The 18,900-nt window shown below is 46.2% G+C and overlaps 2 protein-coding genes across 11 annotated transcripts in view; both read right to left on the bottom strand.

The window, feature by feature from the left end:
• tmem244 (transmembrane protein 244) overlaps positions 1 to 8,802 on the bottom strand; it is a 28,039-nt gene extending 19,237 nt beyond the window's left edge. The window contains exon 1 of the mRNA XM_061812774.1: positions 8,663 to 8,802. The gene's annotated coding sequence lies outside the window, so the exon portion shown is untranslated. The remainder of the gene's footprint in view (positions 1 to 8,662) is intronic.
• Positions 8,803 to 10,010: 1,208 nt separating this feature from the next.
• Positions 10,011 to 18,900, bottom strand: part of epb41l2 (erythrocyte membrane protein band 4.1 like 2) — a 49,007-nt gene continuing 40,117 nt past the window's right edge. For 8 of the 10 annotated variants that reach the window (XM_061812763.1, XM_061812764.1, XM_061812770.1 and 5 more), the window contains 6 exons: positions 18,387 to 18,860; positions 14,692 to 14,820; positions 14,454 to 14,552; positions 14,277 to 14,357; positions 12,739 to 12,853; positions 10,011 to 11,563 (listed from right to left, as the gene is read on the bottom strand). In XM_061812763.1, coding sequence (XP_061668747.1) covers positions 12,749 to 12,853; positions 14,277 to 14,357; positions 14,454 to 14,552; positions 14,692 to 14,820; positions 18,387 to 18,860 — 888 coding nt within the window. In that variant the 3' untranslated portion in view covers positions 10,011 to 11,563; positions 12,739 to 12,748. The remainder of the gene's footprint in view (positions 11,564 to 12,738; positions 12,854 to 14,276; positions 14,358 to 14,453; positions 14,553 to 14,691; positions 14,821 to 18,386; positions 18,861 to 18,900) is intronic. The other 2 variants (XM_061812772.1, XM_061812773.1) reach the window with 1 other exon arrangement.

Below are 18,900 nucleotides of genomic sequence, written 5' to 3' on the forward strand. Positions count from 1 at the left end.
CGATGTTTGGGTGACAGCGGTCGCGCTTGATCGCATATTCATAAGCCGACGCCAATAGAAAAATCAATGACTTTGAAGTGCTGAGCGAGGGCAGAAACCATTTTGTGCTTTCGGCCGTCGAGGTAATAACGGCACTTTCCGTGTTAGCGGTGCGGCGCAAGGGAGGCCGACGACGAGCGCATCCGCTGATAAACGGGGACGACGACGACTTCCGCGCGTCGGCAGGAGTCGCGGCGGAAGGCTCGCGCAAGCGCCGCCGCGTAGAGCGGAGGCGGACGGCTATTTGTGGCCAACCAGCTGTTTGTGAGCTCAAATATTCGTAGTGCGTCATGCAAGCAAGTAGTCCTTAACGAGTGGCTGATGCTCTTTTAGGAGCGGTTTCAAGGCGCAGAATTATTAGTTTCTTTTGAGATTCAGCCAAAATGCTGAATATTTTGGGGAAAGACATTGAGGATCGAGGGGCTACCCACTTGTGCCACCCTGCCTATCCAGACCAATCTTCGCAGCCTACCTTCCCAAAACTCGCCGGTCTCACCCTAACCGTTGTGTCCTAACTTCCTCACAGTACCAGTCTTATCCTAGCTTTAATAAGACAACTTTCTAGAACTACCAGTCCTGTCCCACCCGACCAGATCAAGCCAACCTTCCGTGCCTCACTGGTTTGTTCATCCCAGGTACTTGAGCGCCATCGTTGCAGACAAGCTGTCCATCGTAATGCCAGATTTTTGTTGCCTCTACGGATGTGGAAATCTCGGAAACTGAGACATTTGGGAAGCGATTTTTCCGTGTTCCAAAGATTAGATTGCATGAAGGAGAAGATACAATGGAGTTATCGGGAAAAAAAAAAAAAAAACGGCAAATCTATGACGCGCAGATCTGAACGAAGCTCGAGTACCAAGGCAAAATGGTGATTTGAAAGTCTGTTCTGATCATTTTGTAAGCATGTCCATTTCTAGTGTCCGGATACTCTACTTCAGGGCAGTCTTTCAGATCCTTTGAAAGTACGTCGTCTCAGAGAGTATGCGGATCGCTATCTTCACGAAGTTCGAACTTCTGTACATATCTGGCTTTGGCGACATCATCCGCCGCTCGCCGCTTGCAAGTGAGTCTGTGGACGTCGCCACGGTGATGTCGTCTGCAACGCCGAGCTTGTCTGCAGAAATGGCGGCGATTATCACGTGATTGCAACCAAGGCCATGTACCCGTCCTGTTCTACGCTTCCAGTCCAACGCAACCGGTCCTGTCCCTACTTGACCTTGCTACCCATACTCCTTTTCACAGCACATTTCTGTTTAGCGTTTTACCGCTACAGCATTCCATCTTTTAGCCGTCAGTCTCCTCCAGGACAAAACTGCAAGCCCCCCGTCTCATTTCCAAATAATAAATTCAATGTGACGCACGCTTATCTGATATCAGCTGCTACGGTTTCTAATTGGGAAACTAACAGAGTGATATCGCCACCATCTTTTAGCTACTTATGGGGGTAAAAAAAAAAAATAAACGAATGAATCCAGTATTTTGGAAATGATGAAAAATTAAGACCGAGAGAAACTCTTGTCCCTTGATTGAACTGGCGATTGTGTTTCAAAGCAATTTGCAATTTTTGTTGAACGCCTACTACTTTTAAGCCCCCCAAAAAAAAAAAAAAAAAAAAAGAGACATAAATATCCGGAACGGCGTCATGCGGCGAAGGCCGTTTAATGTGAAACGTCGCTGCCACTTCATGTCACTTTTGCGCTGACTTGAGACCAATTAAGATGCTCGGCAGGAAGACCCTTCAAGGCCCGCGTGGCGCGCGTGGGGGTGTGTGTGTGTGTGTGTGTGGGTGCCGAGCTGGTTGCCATGGCAGCCGGTGGGGTCTGTTTCAGACCCCCTGCCGGAGTCCCAAAGTAGATGTCAGTCACAGTGGAAACCTGCAGGGTGGCCACGTCAGAAAAGGTCAACGCAGTCTATGTGATGCGCTTGTTTTTTTTTTTTTTTTTTTTATCTTTTCTTCAAGCTGCTGGAGAACAAAATAAAGGACGCGGCACTGTATAAATATAGAATGTCTTTGGTTCTAAATATAGATTTGATGCGGTGTGCGGGGGGGGGTGTTAACATGTTGATGTATCTTTGCTAGTCTAAGGTCTCATTTCATGCGAGAAGAAAGAGGCCTCTCAATAAAGCAATAATACGTTATTCGGATCATTTCAGATCAGCGCCGTCGGTTTGCGTGTATAATTTTTCACATGTCAACTCGGATTTTACCTCGTGAGATTCTGAAGAAGTCGATATGACCTTAATTAGGACTTTTGTGCTAAATTAGCATCAAGTCAAGTTAAATTGCGGAAGAGTTTCACAAATAGCTGATTTGGGCTCATCGAGAGTCGGGTCACGGGGGACAGAAACCTGCGCGCGGAAGGCTAGAATCGGGTCTCGGCGGACCACTGGGTGCGGCTTTTCCCCGCGATGTTCCCGTTCGTCTCTCCGGCGTGTCCCGGGCCTTCGCCGGGGGGGCTTCTGCAGCTCGATCGTCGCTTCCGATGCGCGCTGAAGAGTTTTGAGATGCTCGCTAATAACGGCGGCGTGAGAACAGCCTCCGGTGGGGTTGTGGTTGCGGCATCGAGGAGCGACCGTAGGAATGTTGCAATTAAGACATGAGATCCAGCGAAGGTGTATGCGTGTCTCCGGATCTCGGCTACTCCCAGTGGCTGCAGGCTTCATCTGCCCACTCAACCAATCAGGCAGAAGGCCTCCCACGTCCCCTTAACGAGCCAATTAAATCTGCGGCGCTGCAAGGCGCGACCTCGGGGCCCCATCTCGTCCGATTTTTCGTCTCCGCAGAATAATCGATAGGGTTGGACAGGCGCACTCCAACCCCCGAGTGCCTCTCTCGGAGTTGTTCGTGCCGAGTCACAACGATCGCTTTTTGCGTTGGTCAAAATGATGCATATTTGATCTGATGTCGCATGAATTATACACGCGCACAAGTTGGCGCCATTGTGCGATTGTGCGATGGATGGAGGGCAGGAAAATCACCCAAGCGGCTTGAAAGCATCCTTTCCTCCTATACTAGTTTCTTTATTTAGTGACGGGAAAAGGTGAGACGATTAGAAACAGTCAGTCATGAGATTGTTGCAGCACAAGCACAATAATTAAAAACTGGAAAATATCGGTTGGTAACATCCGTTCCAATATCGATACCGGTACTTCGCAGGGAAGTATCTGAGGAAGTATCAAGCGCTGTGACATCGCCCGTGCGTAAAGGTGTTCGGCAAGGACGGGAGCTGAAGAACTTTCAGGTTCAACGTTCATTAATAACAAAAACAGAAAATGATATTTTGCTGTCAAAGACGTTTTGTCGCACAACTCCGCCGCGTCCTTGGCTGCACTTTCTTCTTCTTCTTCTTCAGCTCTTTGATCCCCGCTAAGCGGTCCTCGTCCCGCTTGCTTTTCTCACTTCTTCCGCTCTCTTCTCGACTAAACCCTCTCACAATCCGGTCACGGACGGGAGGATTACAGACAACCGAAAAGGTATTCTTCAAGGCCTCGACGTCGGATATATTCCTCGCTTGGAGTGTTTTCGCGACATTTTTTAAAATCGTCTTAAACTGAATCAAAGATGGGGAACTTGATGGATTCAACAATGGTTGCGCCCCCCCCTCCCCCCGTTGATTCATCTGCATGTTTTTCAATTTTTAATCATTGTGGATTTCAGTCTGTGGGGTGAGTTTCATGATTTTACAAGATGATCATTTTGGCATTTTACTATTTTTGTGTCTGCATTTGACCTCTCAAAGCATTTTGTAAATTTGTTATTAGAGGTAATATTAGTTATCCATCCATCCATTTACTTTGCCGCTTATCCTCACGAGGCTACCCCAGCTGTCAACGGGCAGGAGGCGGGGTACACCCTGAACTGGTTGCCAGCCAATCGCAGGGCACACAGCGACAAACAACCAATCACAATCACACCTAGGGGCAATTTAGAGTGTCCAATCAATGTTGCATGTTTTTGGGATGTGGGAGGAAACCGAAGCCTGGAGAAAAACCCGCGCAGGCACACGGGGAGAACATGCAAATGCCACATAGGCGGGTCCGGGATTGAACCCGGGTCCTCAGAACTGTGAGGCCAACGCTTTACCGGCTGATCCACCGTGCCGCCAACATTAGTCATTATTTTTGTGAAAGGGACGCATAAAATGAAGTGGCAGGCCGGGCGCGGCCCCTGGGCCTCAGGTTTGACACCTGTGGTCTTCAGGCTTGCCGCAGCTTAAGTTGCAGGTTTGATCGCCATCCAACTGAGCGCACGACCGGTTGATGTCGACTGGCCAATGCAGCGAAGGAACTCTTGGGGGTCCGGTGGGGTCTGCTTTCCATGTTTTCTATCCAGATTTTGGACTTGCAACCCAATTAGAAGGAGCCCCAACTGATCCTGTCGCTGCTCTGCCTGTCAATCAATCTCTTTCAGGCCTAAGCCCACCAACGGATTCATCATTTCCGCCACTTCTCGTCTCCTCCTCGCCGCTAAATTAATTAACAGCAGCAATCTATCGCGGCAAAACGTTTTTCTTTTTTTTCCCCCCCGTTAGGTTTTCTTTCGCCCGGCGACCGGTCGTCTCCCTCGTCGCGTCTCACGCGTCCGCCCACCCTCTTTTCTCACCCCGCTGTCGAGCCTCCCGGCGGCGCCACTCGCCGTCCTTCTGTGGCGCTAACGCCAACCTCTTTCACGCGGCGTCCCCGCGAGAATTGCAGCGTCGCAGCCGAAAACAAAAGACACGGCAAAACTTGCCGCCCTCCGCTGCGAGTGCTTATGAAAGCGACCCGTCAGAGCACCCTCGAACTGATGTGCTGACTTTGTCCAAGACGTATATCTGGAAAAACTGTTTCAGAGTAGAAGGTTTCGGGGCTATGGCCGTAAGACCCTCCAAAGATGTAAAACCGCCGGATCTACGTCATCTGGCAGAGAACAGACAAAATTGCCTCATCTGTTCCGTCCTGGTCTTGGCTTTGTGGAACTGGTTTTCACACGGGTGTTGTCCCGCCTCTTTCAAGGCTCAAAAACAATTTCTGAAGATGAAAGACAGAGCTTCGATCATCCCACAGTGATCCAAAAAGACGGCTTCAAAGTTAAAATCCTGGTCCCGGCATTGCCGAATTCTCTTGCATCGAGACCAAGACGTTAAACTGCCAGACTGACTTCGTCCCAGCTACATTGCCTCAGACTTTACGCTGGGTTCTGGCACTGTGACATTCCCTCCCACACGGGTGTCATCCCACCTCGGTTAGAGCTCCGATACTACCTAACGAAAAGCGGGAAATGACCAGGACGACTTTGTCCAACAGTAATTCGACAAAATTGCCGTAATCTCTGGTCCTGGGATTACAGACTTCCCATGCAGACTGAGGTCGACCCACCTCGGTCAATGTTCTGATTGTACCTCCAAAGGTGGAAAACTGCCTTTTTGTTTTCAAGTCTTGCAAATTGCTGCATTGCGGAATTCCCTCACACGGAGGGGCTACCGCCGAAAGGGGGAAAACTGCCGGGTCAACGTCGTCCCGTTGAGATCCAGAATGAACTCCCCCAACTTCACACGGTGGTCCGAGAAAACCGGCTTGAAACATTCTAAAGAGTCTCAGCATAAACTTGCCGGCATTGTGGGATTCCTTCCACAGGTTTTTTTCCCCACCTCTGTTGCAGATTTCACACTCCAGCCGAAGACGCCGAACTGCTGGGTTGACTTCGTTCCGGAGGGGTGCGGCAAAATTACCTCAGACTTCACATCCCGGTCATGGCCTTGTTCTTGCCACCTGTGTTACAGGTCCAGTACTACCATCAAATGCTGGAAAATGATCAGAATTCCCTTCCACTCTGTTCAGAATCTTTCAAACTGTTTTCCTCCACATTTGAGTGAAGCCCACGCAGGGGATTGCGTTTTAGTGCCAGCTTGGATCACAGCACACTTAAGAGCTTCTCAGCCTTGCGCTTGTTGCGTCTGATCTGGAAAAAAAAAAAAAAAAAAAATTCCCCACAAAAAAACAAAACAAATAGTAATAACTACCACCTGGCGTCTACACAACATCAAGCGAGAGGGAGGAAAATCAAAGCACTTTTTGAGGCAAAGAGATAAATCACGCCGTGATTGGCTGTCAAGATTTTGTGCAGGCAAAGCAACGAGCACTTTCACAAAATATACAACAATTTTATGATCAAATTGAATATGTTCTAACATGTACACACGCAGGTCATACGACAATAATCACAAGTATATGCTGGATGTAAAACGTCTGCACAGCCCTGCTCAAAGGCCAGGGTGTTGTTATATACATATAATAGAAATATATATATATATATATATATATATTTATTTATCTTAGTCTCATGTTAAAATCATCATTTAAAAAATTCCAGCATGAATTTGAGCTATAAGTTGTCAAGAACATGCAAGCCCTACACAGGAAGTCCAGTTTTCTAGAAAAATAAAATGAAATAATAATAAAAATCATTTTTGAGACACGACGCCTCGAAACTGACGGTCGCCGCCGGGTAAACGCCGTGCCGCTTACGTCAAAGCAGGAAACACAATCCTCCGTTTAAAAAGCCCCCCCCCAGAAGCCCCCCACCCACAAATAAAAAAAAAAAAAAAAGCATCGTAGACATGGTAACGAGCGTCAAGGGCGACACCTGCCGTAATTTATGCAAACAAGGCCAGGGGGGTTGCCATGACAACTGGATGAAGAAGTGAAGGCGAAAGGAAAGTTCTCCAAGGGATACCTTTTAACAATGTTTTGTTTTTTTTTTTAATTTTAATAGAAAAAAAAAATAAATAAAAAGGATATCACTGAGCGCAGGTGCGAACAGTATCCTGGAGGCAGATAATTAAAATCTAAAGTCAGGCGGAAGCGGCTGGCGCGAGCGCGTCGAGCGCACCGACGTAATTAAAGCGAGGTGTTAATCAGGCGGAGGCTGAAGTCTCGGCGCCAAAGTCGTTAGGGATAAGCGGGATTTACGGCCCGCAATCAACGACGCAAATGAATTGAAATTGTGTTTTGATGGCTTATCACCCAAGCGAGCGCGAGAAATTGGCTGTCGGCCCCGGCGAGTCCAGGACGGCACCCGACTCGGTAGGCACTGAACCGCATGCTGCTTCACCAAGTACACTGACGTTATTTTTTTCATTACAATTATTATGAAAGTAAATTAGCGCCACCAGGATTTGAACTTGAAATGTAACGTGATCACATCTTCAATAGTTGCTACAATTCGCTGTCTAAAATTCACTGTCTGTGCCACCACGCAAGGGTTACTTCAGGTCAGCCAATCCAGTTACGCTTTCTTATTATGTGACGTCACGTGACTAAGAAAGCCTAACTGCGATTGGCCCAAACCCTATTTGGAGTCAATTCAGAACTTGACCGCTTCCTGGTTGCTGCGCGCTACTCGTGAAAACTGTCAAAGTGTCCCGGCGGCTCCGTCATGTGCAAAACGGAAGAGAAGCTGAGGACTAAAGGACCCTCGTCCCTTATCCCGGGAAAAATCCCGAAAGAATTCCGAACCAGAACTGTGCTGCGTTTCGCGGACGACGCCTCCGTAAACGTGAGCGCTCGCACACATTTGCGGGTTCGGCCTTCGACGTCTGACTCAAGTGCGCCGACGCTTTTAATACGCGGCCTCTCGCCTTTGCAAATACTTCCAGGAACTCCAAAGTCCAAACGAACAGCGCAGTCAGTTTGTTCGACGTAGGACGGGCAAAAAAAAAAAAAAAAAAAAGTATTTAAACGTTGTGACGAAAAATGACCTTTGTGGTTAGTTCAGAAACACACACACACACACGCACACGAGCCCGCTGAACTAATCTGCTTAGCAATCACAAGGGTGCAAAAGAACAAAGTTCACATCATCGTCATCGTCATTTCATCAACAACAACAACAGAAAGAGAATTTGAGCGCGAGCGAGAGGATCAGAACCGGACTCAAAAGCGAAAGAACAAGGGCGGGGGGGACGTCCACCGGAATGACACCTCGTGGAATTTCGGCCGTCGTCAGCGTCCTCGCCAGACTTTTGACTCCGTTTTTCAACTGCACTGGAAATTCCGGCTCCCGAGGACCAGGAAAACGATCTATGATCAGTTCGGCCAGTGAAAGGAACCGAGGAGGGCCCGTTTTGTGACTCGCTGAAATAAACGGTTGCGCTATTTTCGACAAATACTGCAAGAAGACTAAAGGTGAAGTGTGAGTTCAAAAATTCCAATCCCAAATGCAAACATGTCTTAGAGCATAATCGATATTCCACCATAGATATTCAGTTTGTTTAATCTTGTAATAATACAAATGAATCCTGGTAAAAATCACATTTTGATTTTCAGCCTTTCTCATTGGCTTTGTTTAGACCAGCAGTTCTTCTAAACCATAATTCGGAATTGTGGTTGTCCGCTTTAATGTCTTTTTTTTTTTTTTTAAATGAAGTGCAGACTCCGGACCGGAACTAACTGCTCTGCGATGTTGCGCCACGTCTCGGTGCCTTTTTGGATCGCCTCATTTTTCGTATCACTTACGATGATCGTACGAAATGATCAATAGTTAGCAAACATATTTCCAACAACGTTCAAAAATGACATTTCGTAAATGATGGTGACGAATGCGGACAAATGTGCAATTGGGCCTGGCGGAAAGCGATTTCACCTGACGTGTCCACGCGTGTTTGTATGCTTCAGGAGCGACATGGAGGTCCTGAGCGGGCCCTGGGCCGGGCTGGCGCCGCTTCTCAGGCAGACCCACGGTGAGCCGGCCATCTTGCCAGCGCTGTGGCCCTTGGGCCTGCTCCTCTTCCTGTCCGTCGGCGTTCTCTTGTCGCAACTGGTGGTCTACCTCCGCTGGGAGCTCAACCTGGGTGAGCGTGGAAGAACGTCACAGTACACGATATTAAAAAAATAACATTAAATTGAAGGGGGGAATAAGGATGTGATGTTTGTTATGAAAAGTTGTGGGTTTTTTTTAAACTCATTTCATTACAGCTCACTTGTTTCAGGGTTCAAAGTTGAATTGAAATTCTGGACCTAAAGCTCTTTAGTCGGAAATTACATTGATGACGAGATAATGAGCAACTTTTGCGTGTTTAGATACTTACGTTTTGTTTTGCTCGGCTGATGAGTTAAGCTGCAGCTGATTAGCGTCGCCTTTCGATGACGTCACGCACCAAACCGGCCGCCATGTTTGTTCAAACCATAAACGACGACCTGTTAGCAAATGAAAAGCTCGTGCGGGATAAATCACAAATATTGTGATACTTTTTTTTTTTTTAATTCAGGTGCATGATGTCATTGTAATCTTAAATCCCTTCAATTAAAAAAAATGTACGTTTTTACATTAATAATGCTGCGCTCTTTGAGGGCCAGTGAATAAAAAAAAAATCCCTGACATATTCAGTAAATGTATAGACAATAATATAATCGAATATTGTCACTCCGTTCAGTTGAAGCCGAGCTGACCGAGTTTTCTTATGAGCGGCGCGCCACCTACAGGCCGGACCGCCGCAGTGCACGCCCGAGGAAGAGGAACACAGGTGCGCGTGCGTACAGCTGACAAGAAAGGGGAGTAAAAACAGCAAAAAAAAAAAAAAAAAAATGGAAAAGACCAAAGAGAGAGTATTACAAACCTTTATTTCAACCGTTACACAGGAACTTGCTTTGTGTGTGTGTCAGTTTGGAGGTGAAATGCGGGACAACGAAGTGGCTAAAACGGAAGAAAGTCGACTATCGGGGGAGCAGCGGGGCTGCTTGTTGACTCCCCAAATCCTTTTTTATTTTTTTGTTTGTTTTTCTCGTGAGGTTTTGTAGAAAATATAAAAGATGCTGTTTTAAACCAATAATGACTTTTTTTTTTTTTTTAGTACAGGTTTAAATAATGATTTTTTTTTTTTTTTTGAGTGACTTTGCACAGCTGCCTTGGTTTCAGGAATCTTGGTAAACACAAGCAAAATCCCCAGGAATTGAATTTGCAGCCCCACTGCTCCTTTTATACTGCAGCCTCATTTTCTTTTTTTGTGGTGTTCAATGTCGCACCTCCGCTTTACAAATATGAAATTGAAAAAAAAATGGACCACAGTTTCACACAAAATCAAATGTAGGCAGAGTAAAACTACAAATATAGTTGTGACATAATATGCATTTAAAAAAAAAAAAAAAACAAGAATGAGAAGCGGAAATTCAATATTTACCGGCTTCTTCCTACGGTGGAATGTCATCGCAAAATATTGCAGTTAATTAAGACCAGTGTTTTTAATAAGACTCCATTGTCGTACATACACTTTGTAGAAATTAAAAGATAAACTGTGGATTCTAAATATTCGGCATTTTAGAGAATTTTATGTTTAAAAGTGTTTACATTTGAACATATCCAATAAAAAAAAAAAAACTTGTTTCGAGTCAAGTCAGGCAGGTGGAATTTTTTTTTTTAAATCTTTTAAATCATTTATTGTACTCGTGTCATGTGGGGCATCTTAATCTGATCTTTGTCCAAAATTTTGTGCTGCATTCACAGCCATCCCGAAAAAGCAACCTTTCTGAACTACTGGCGTGACAACGGAAAACTGCGGAATCTGTCCGTAGCCATCTTAAAAAACGAGCCTAACCTAGTTAAAACAGTACCGAGCGCTGATTGTGTGCGTCACGTGTACGCTCCCAAATCTCCATCGTGTGGTTTCACATTAAAAATAAAAATCTCCCAATTATGAACCGCACTCCCTCGCCGAGAACGCGACCGGCTGTGGCTACTTTTGTGCTATCGCCTTCTTTTCACCGTCATCTGCGCAAAAAACGTGTTTTTAGCTTCAACTCGTTTAGGTTTCGTACAAGAACAACAACAAGCTGAGAGCTTTTTTTTTTTTTTTCCATCAAGTGTATGCTTTTTCTTTTTAAATGCGAGGAATGAAAATCAGAAGGAACTTGGAAAAAAATGTCAACTTGTTTGTACCATTAGTATGTGAGTTTTTTTTTTATGTAAAATGGTGAATTATGTTTACATTTATTGGTGCGAGGGAAGGAGCTGATCTGTTATCACAATTAGCGCAGGGGTGGAGAACTTTTTTTTTTTGAGGGGGGAATTATGATATATTATGAGCATATAGGGCTATTTTTATACACAATTCCTATGAGGTTTTATTAGTTTTTTAAAGTTAAATAGCTTCCCCACCCCTGCACTAAAGGGGAAACACACCAATATAAAAGTTTTCCCATAGTGCAACACTTCAGTGTCTAGTTTTATGAATGATGATTATCATCATATTTAATCTTGGTTGCTTATCAGTGCGCCCCCTCTTTGTTGTCTCTTTTTTGACAAAGAAAAAAAAAGCACTATGGAAAAAAACAACAAAAAGAAGTAAAAACACGCTACATATGTTAAGCTAACTGTGGTTGTTTTGCTCCCTCAGTGTGTGTGTGTGTGTGTGTGTTGTTATTTTCTTGATTATTTTTTTTTTTGGGGGGGGTGGACTTGGAGTTGGTTTTCTTCTGGCGCCTCTTCAGTCAGTCAAGGTCAAAGACGCACAGGTCACAGGTCACGACATCCCCAGACGCTCCTTCAGCTCTGCATGTAAGAATGGGGGGGGGGGGGGTTCAGAGGCTTTGAAATATCGTCACCCTGGGACCAACGTTTTCCACTCGACCCATTTTTAGACAACATCCGAACAACAACAAAAATGTATTAGTCAAAAACAGCTTTGAAAAAATGTATGGTGAATAATTGACATCCCCCTCCGCATAAATGGGATTGTAATTCCCAACAGATGCCACAGGGTGGCAGTAAATCACTTAAAATGAAACTGTGCAACTAGCATGTACGCAATCGTGAAAACCATGTCACATAAATGACCGTTTTCGGTCAGTAGTTTAATTATTTAACACAAGCAAAGTAGTTACACATGAGCCTCGTCAGTGCTAGCAATTAGCCTGCTAGCCTAAATAACAACAAATAGGCTGGAAGTTCACTGGAAAACATTGGCAGTTAGCTTTGTGCTAAACTAGACGCTTTTGAGTCATAAGTCCATTTGAGACAAGGTCATTATTTCAGTATAATGTATGTCATTTGGGGAGATATGTCTCATGTAAAATGTGTTCATTGGCTCGATAAATATTGGGAGATGCTATGCTAACAACGCTAAAGCAGTAGTAAAGTCGTAATTACAGTGAATAGAATAGTGACGTAAATTTTAAAAAAATAAAACTTTGAGGCGACATGTACAAAAGACGGCAATGAAAAATGTAAACACAAAGTTGTACGGAAAATGAATGAATTAATGAATATATGAAGGATGTCCTGTAATCTTATTTTATTTTTATTTTTTTAACTTCCTGTTCACGACTAATCAAGAATCACCCTTGACCTTGCTCACCTTTTATTTAACACAACAATTTGGGCCAAAAGTAGCTTTACACTCTTCAAATCAACTCAAGGCGTCATAAATAATGGGCAAAATATTCCATTCAAGAACACGAAACGCGGATTTGGAAAGCGGGAAGGAAGGAAGCCGGAAAGCAAGTTTCCAAGAGAGGAAAGATGGAAAACAAAAAGCAGGCTGGAGGGAAGAAAAGGAGGTCAGGGAGGGAAAATGCCAGGAAAAAAATAGTCTGGATGCTTGACAATGAAAAAAAAAAAAAAAAGTGTATAGCTAGTTTTGGCCCTCCTTTTATCATCTACGTTTTCCGGGATCTTGTAACGATGCTAACAAAAATTTGATTCTTTCGAGTATTACGACTCAATACCTGCGCGGGGTCAATCCTCCTCTTCGGCCAGCTCGGTCTCTTTATGGACCACAACTCGGGTGACCGACATGTCGGGATGTTGCTCTTTGGCCTCCTTGATGGCCTGGGCCAGAGCCTGCCGTAACGCGGCGCCGCCACAAGGGCGCGGCGGTGAGCGGTGAGCGCCGAGCGGGGGGGGGGGGGGGGGGGGCGAGACAAAATGGAAAGGGGGTGGGGGAAGAAGATGAGACAAAAAATGTAAAAATAAAATGACACGGATGTGCCATCGCTGCTAATTTGACTTGGAAAACGGACAGCGTGGACATCAGCTGGGATGACATTTCAAAATAAATTAACGCAAATTATGCGTGCTTAACGGAATATGATGAAATGTAAGACACCTTACATTTCTTAAAGGAAAAACAAAAAAGCAGCAGCAGGGGAGGGGGGAGGTATCCATGCAGATCACAGTCGACCGTATTTACGCAAATGATGGCGGTCACAGCTAAACTACAGACGGTGCAAGGCAGGCCACGAGCAGTTTTGGCTATTGCGGGGAACACATGGCCCAGAACCACCCACGATCGGGGAAACGAGACCCCAGAAAAACATTTTTGACCCAACCCGCTTTCGACGCAGACTTCCGCTGAACACACCAAAGAGTCGACTCTCTTCTCTCACTGGATTTACCCCAAAATGTTGGTTTCTACATTTTTGCCGTTCTTCAGTAATCCGCAGTCGGACAATTTTACCCAAACGCAGAAGCGCTGAAAACGAGCTTCGAGTGTAAACAAATGTCAAGCGCAAACGAGAATTTGAGGCGAATCGTTTTTGCCTTTGTGACACCTCAAACTACAAAAATAAAAGGGCTGAGTAAGGGCCTTTGATGGTTAAATAATATTATTTTGTTACAACCCCGCCTCCTGCCCATTGACAGATGGGATAAGCCCCAGTACTCCCCGCGACCCTTGTGAGGATAAGCGGCTGAGAAAGTGGATGGAATCCACCATTTTATACGAACAGCCACTTTTGCGTAAAAACTGCACACAACTGCGGTCGTAGCGCAAGTGAATATGAAGACGGAATGACAGAAAACGACCGAGCGATGACGTGCGAAGCGTCTTTTTTTTTTTTCTTCTTTTAAATTTTTCGAGTCTCGCAACCGCATAAATCTTTTGTTTTCCGAGCACTTTAAATTTGTTTTAATTTACGGGAACAGGTGTCAAACTCAAAGCCCGGGGGACAGATCCGGCCCGCCGCGTGATTTTACGTGGCCCGCAAAGGCAAATCATGTACATCGACTTCCATGATTTTTGTGATAAAATATCATAAATGATAAAGTTGAAATACTGTGAGCATTTTTGTGTTTGCAGACATGAACAATAGTTGAAAAAAAAAAACATTAAACTTGATTTCTGATTCCAAAACTAGTTCAGAAAATAAATATGATGTGGCGAAAGATTTTCATAACAGACCTCTGAGGGAAATCGTAACTACGACGTGGCCCGCGACAAAAAAATGATTTTGCCACCCCTGATTTACGGGGTGAAAAGACTGACCTCGTCGTGGTCGATGTCGCAGTCGCCGGTGATGACGATGCGCTTCTCGATCCGGGTCTCCGACAGGCCGCCCTTCAGGGTCTGCGGCGACGGCATCGCGCAAGCGCGTGTAAAAAAAAAACCCAAACGGCGACGGGGTTCCTTTCTCATTTCAAAATGTGCGACGCGAGTGCCGACCTTGGTGATGTGCGTGGTGGTGGTGGTGCACAGAGATTCCGAGGTGATTGTCTGAGCGGTCATCAGAACTCCCGGCTCGCCGTCCCCGCTTCCGTCCAGCTGGAACGAAACACAATCGGGAGTGAGATCCGATTTCAAATCGTAATGATTCCGGAGCGAGCGGAACGAGTCTGCGTCGTATGCGCGCTCGAGCGTCCCAAGATGGACGCGAGCCGACGATGCGCCTGCGAACGTGCACCTGTGCGGCCTCGTATGTGATGGTCTTGGTTTCCGTGTGCACGATGGGAACTTCCTTGGTCGCGATCTCGGTCTTCTGTGCCGCGAACGTGTCCGAAATTGTCACCATTTCTGTCTTTACCACCGGCGGCTGGTCGAGGGACGACACAAGAGACGGGAAGGAGGGTTAATAAATGTCAGCGTGTTAGCAAGGACAAATGGTCTTTTGGGAGGGGGGGGGGGGTCGCACTTCCTGTTCAATATGTTCAGCAAGGCTTTGTTAAGAGAACCGCTGAACTATCAGATTTCAGGATCTACGTGCTGCCCACTGATCCATAAAAAAAAAAGACTGGATGTTCTCATTGGCCACCAAAATTAAAGTCGCCGTCCGCCATCTTGATACTCCCAAAACAACCATGCCGACCAGTGCCTTAATTGCCAGTTTCGTGGCTGTGAGAATACATTCGACAGGTAAGTTGGAAAGATTTACTTTGACGCTGTCAATGTTTGTTTGTAAAGGTTTTTTTTTTTTTTTTTACATTTTCTGATTACTTTAATTCACTTGAACAAAGTTTTGCTTACGGTTGTTGTTGTTCACTGTTCACGTTCTGCTTCACCTTTATAGGCCGACGGTTTTATATCTTCCCAAACTTCATCAGTGGATAAGCAAGAAAACACATTTTGTGTGAAGTTTTTGATGAATTTCATTAAACTCATCTCTGCAAATTTGATTTTCGAATGCGAGGAAACAAGTTGAAATTTTCTGTCTGAAATAGGACATCGCAGAGACAATAAATGAACAATCCGTTGAGCGTGTATTTTACCATCGCAAGTCCTCATTTCCCCAAATATGTCGAACTAAAATGTCATGTTTTTATGATGATAGTGCTTCATAGCGTGTTTTGGGAAAAGTTAACGACGTGGAAATCGGGCCCTCGGTAATATGCAAGGTTTCTTGCTCGTCAGGTTGTTATATTTCTTTCCTTTGCACTTAGCCTCTTTTAGTCAAGTTCAAAATCCTTCATGTTAGCAGAACTGAAAAAATGTCAAGTTCGCACGACCAGTTTGAATTGTACATGCCAAACTTTGAGGAAAAACCCCGTCATAATCCAACCCGTAAACCATGTCCTCAACACGTTTTGGGAGTAGCAAGATGGCGGCCAACTGGCTTCAACCAATCGACATACCGCTCGACGTGTTAGCGCTATCCAGTCTTTCCTGCCACGTCTTCGGACTTAAACTATATCAACCATGGGGTTGATTTTTTTTTTTTAACCAATCGCGTTTCAGATTCTTCCCCCTGACGACCTCGGCATTTTTCTGTCCTCTCAATGGTTGGTCAGAGCGAAACCTTGACAAGCAACAGATGAATACAATGAATAATCACCACTTTTCATGGACGATGTATTTTTTCTCTCGCCGTGATATTCAATAAATATGGATTCTGAAGGCCCAGGTGGCAAAATACACGGCCTAGCGCTGTGTGACGCTAAATGGCGCATGTTGAAATTCCACTTTGGAGGTCCCACCGTAGATTTATGCGTTAGTTGTTTTAGTTTGTGTTAACTTCCGACAAAGTTGCCAGTTTCTCTGATAGCAGCGTTGAAAGGGAAGTGACTCCCCGATACACAAATACAGTCCACATGTACAACACACACAAACACCACGCGACCCACAAACGCGGCAAACCAGAGCCGGCCCAAGACATAAACCAACGCGACGCCAGCTGAGGACCACTTGGCAAATTCAACGATGCGTGATCAATTATCAATATCTGCAGGAAGCGGAAATGTTGCCTGTCGCGGACGTGGGCCGGCTCCGCGGCGAGCCAACGGCATCAAACACAAGCGGCAAAATCTTTGGCGTTGACATGCGATGCTACAAACTGGAGAGGAAAACAAAACGAAAAATAAAACGACAACACACCAAGGGCAAGCGTCAACATGCAAAGACGTCGCTCAGCCGACATCCCAACTGACCATCGACTCCGCACGCACGGCGGCGCCGGCGCACAGATTCACGCCGAAAAAGAAGCATCATGCGCTGCCCCGCTCGACATCACGTCACAACACACAAAAAGCACAGCGGCCGGTGAACGCGGCGCACGCGTCAGCCCGCTTTTGCGCCGCCTGGAACCCGAAAATCTCCACTTGTGTGGAAAGCGTCAGAGCAGAAACAGAAGCGCCACGCTGATCGTGTAGAAGTCGCCCGCTATGTGGTACATTCTCGTGATGCTGCGGTTAAGTAGCAGTACTGTACTACAACTGCCGTAACACGGGTGCTCGCTTACGTTCGCTATGTCGTTCTCATTTTATGTTGCTTTCATTAGACGGAATGATCCAAGTTTGGGCTTGAAATATACAATGTCGTGTCACTATCCAAGCCGCATATCCTCACAAAGGTCACGGGAAAGCTGGAGGCTATCCCAGCTAGCTTCGGGCGAGAGGCGGACTACGCCCCGAACCGGTCGCCAGTCAGTCACAGGGACGATTATCGACACCATCACTGTACCACTACGCTATCAGTGACTCTTGAAATCTACCATGTATAAATACAACTGACCTTCATTGTACGTGTTAGTGTTACAATTGAAAATGCAAACGTCTGGAAGCACGCACGCTTGGCCTCTTTTAAGAAAACAGTGCAAGCGGGAGTGTGAAAACTGCACTCTTTAAGAAGTTTACGTGTGTTTAAATCCATTCAAAGCGTTTTTAATGAGTTTTTTTAGTATTGTACTATTCTTTTGTGTATCTTAAATTAGCAGTTGATTGTAGGTTTTTAATTACTGTAACATGGTTGCTATTTCCCATTAGCCTGGCTGTGGTGTTTAACAATAGACTACAACCTCGGTTCTGGACCACAATCCGTTCCAGAAGGCGGTTCGAGGACCGTTTTGCTCAAAAACCGAATCGACATTTCCCACGTTTGCGTACAGAGGCTGCGTTATTCACAATAACAATGTTGTTATTTGCAACGTCATTTCCGGGTTTTGTCGCAGGCGTTCGAGTACCGATTTTTGTTCGGAAACAAAACCCCAAAAAATTCTAAATTTCCGTTCGAAAACCGAGAACGCAGACGTTCGAGAACTGATTATTCACTGTATATGTCTGCACTGATCACATTATCTTTATTCGTATATGATCGGTGTTCAAATCAAATGAAATTTTTCATTCCCTCTCGTTTGATTTATCAGTTCTGGGAGTGACAAACATCTTGCAGCGGAGCACACTCGTCCTCGTACGTGGAGGACGTTGTAAGCGAGTCCTAAAAGTGATGTTATGTGATGGTCTCCAATTTCTTGACGACGAGCGCGTGACAAGATGCAATAACGGAGACGATTTTGCATCTCCCACCCTGTAGTTGGAAATGGCGCGACTGCATCTGAATGCGTGAAGGTGCGAATTTGCGGCAATATTCCTCCTATATAGTCCGTAGTCTTTGTTAAAAAAAATCATAGTTGCCCTTCTTTTCTGCGTGGTTCTATGTGAGCGGCACAGGCCGCGTGGACCGCTGTCTGTTCCGGCTCTGACACGTCAAATGAAGATAAAGCTTCTGGGAAAAGTTGGTCGTGAGAATGCGCACGGGGGCCTAAAGAGCAACGACGGAGGGCAACAACCGGCGGGAAGCGGGAAGGAAGCGAGCGCGTTGTCGGTGGGACGCGGGTGGGAGGTCGGCGAGCCGGGAAAGCCTCGGCGGGTGGCGGTCTCAAGACTTTACCTGAGAGCAACAAATAACCTGCGGACGCGTGTCCACCGCCGCGGCCTCGCCGTTCACTTTGGGGGCGTGGTCTTGGTGCGGGGGAGCGAGCGGCCGGGCGTCAGCCTCTTGGCGCTGGGCCGGTCCGTTGGGGGCGTCGCCGGGCGTCGCCGTGGGTTCTTCTGCTTCTTTCTTCTCGTCCGCCTGATTTTCGGAGCGCGCGGGCGGGCTAACTTCCTCCTCCGGCGGCTTCTCCTGCTCCTCTTCTTCCTCTGGGATTTGAGTGCGCGAGATGGACACGGGGACGTTGGGCTGATATTCCGCCTCCTCGTCGCTTTCGCTCTCCGACGAAACGCTGTCCCGCTGCTTCATCTTCTTCTTCTTCTGCGCGAGCCCCGCCCCCTCTTCCGCTTCCTGCCCGGGCACCTCCGGGACGACGGCTTTGGCGGAAATCTCTCGCACCACGACCGTTTCTTCAATTTCAACTTCCGTCGTCTAAACGCACGCACGCAAACACACACGGGCGTACACGTGG

The sequence above is a fragment of the Syngnathoides biaculeatus genome, chromosome 23 (assembly GCF_019802595.1).
Source record: "Syngnathoides biaculeatus isolate LvHL_M chromosome 23, ASM1980259v1, whole genome shotgun sequence".
NCBI classification, from domain to species: domain Eukaryota; kingdom Metazoa; phylum Chordata; class Actinopteri; order Syngnathiformes; family Syngnathidae; genus Syngnathoides; species Syngnathoides biaculeatus.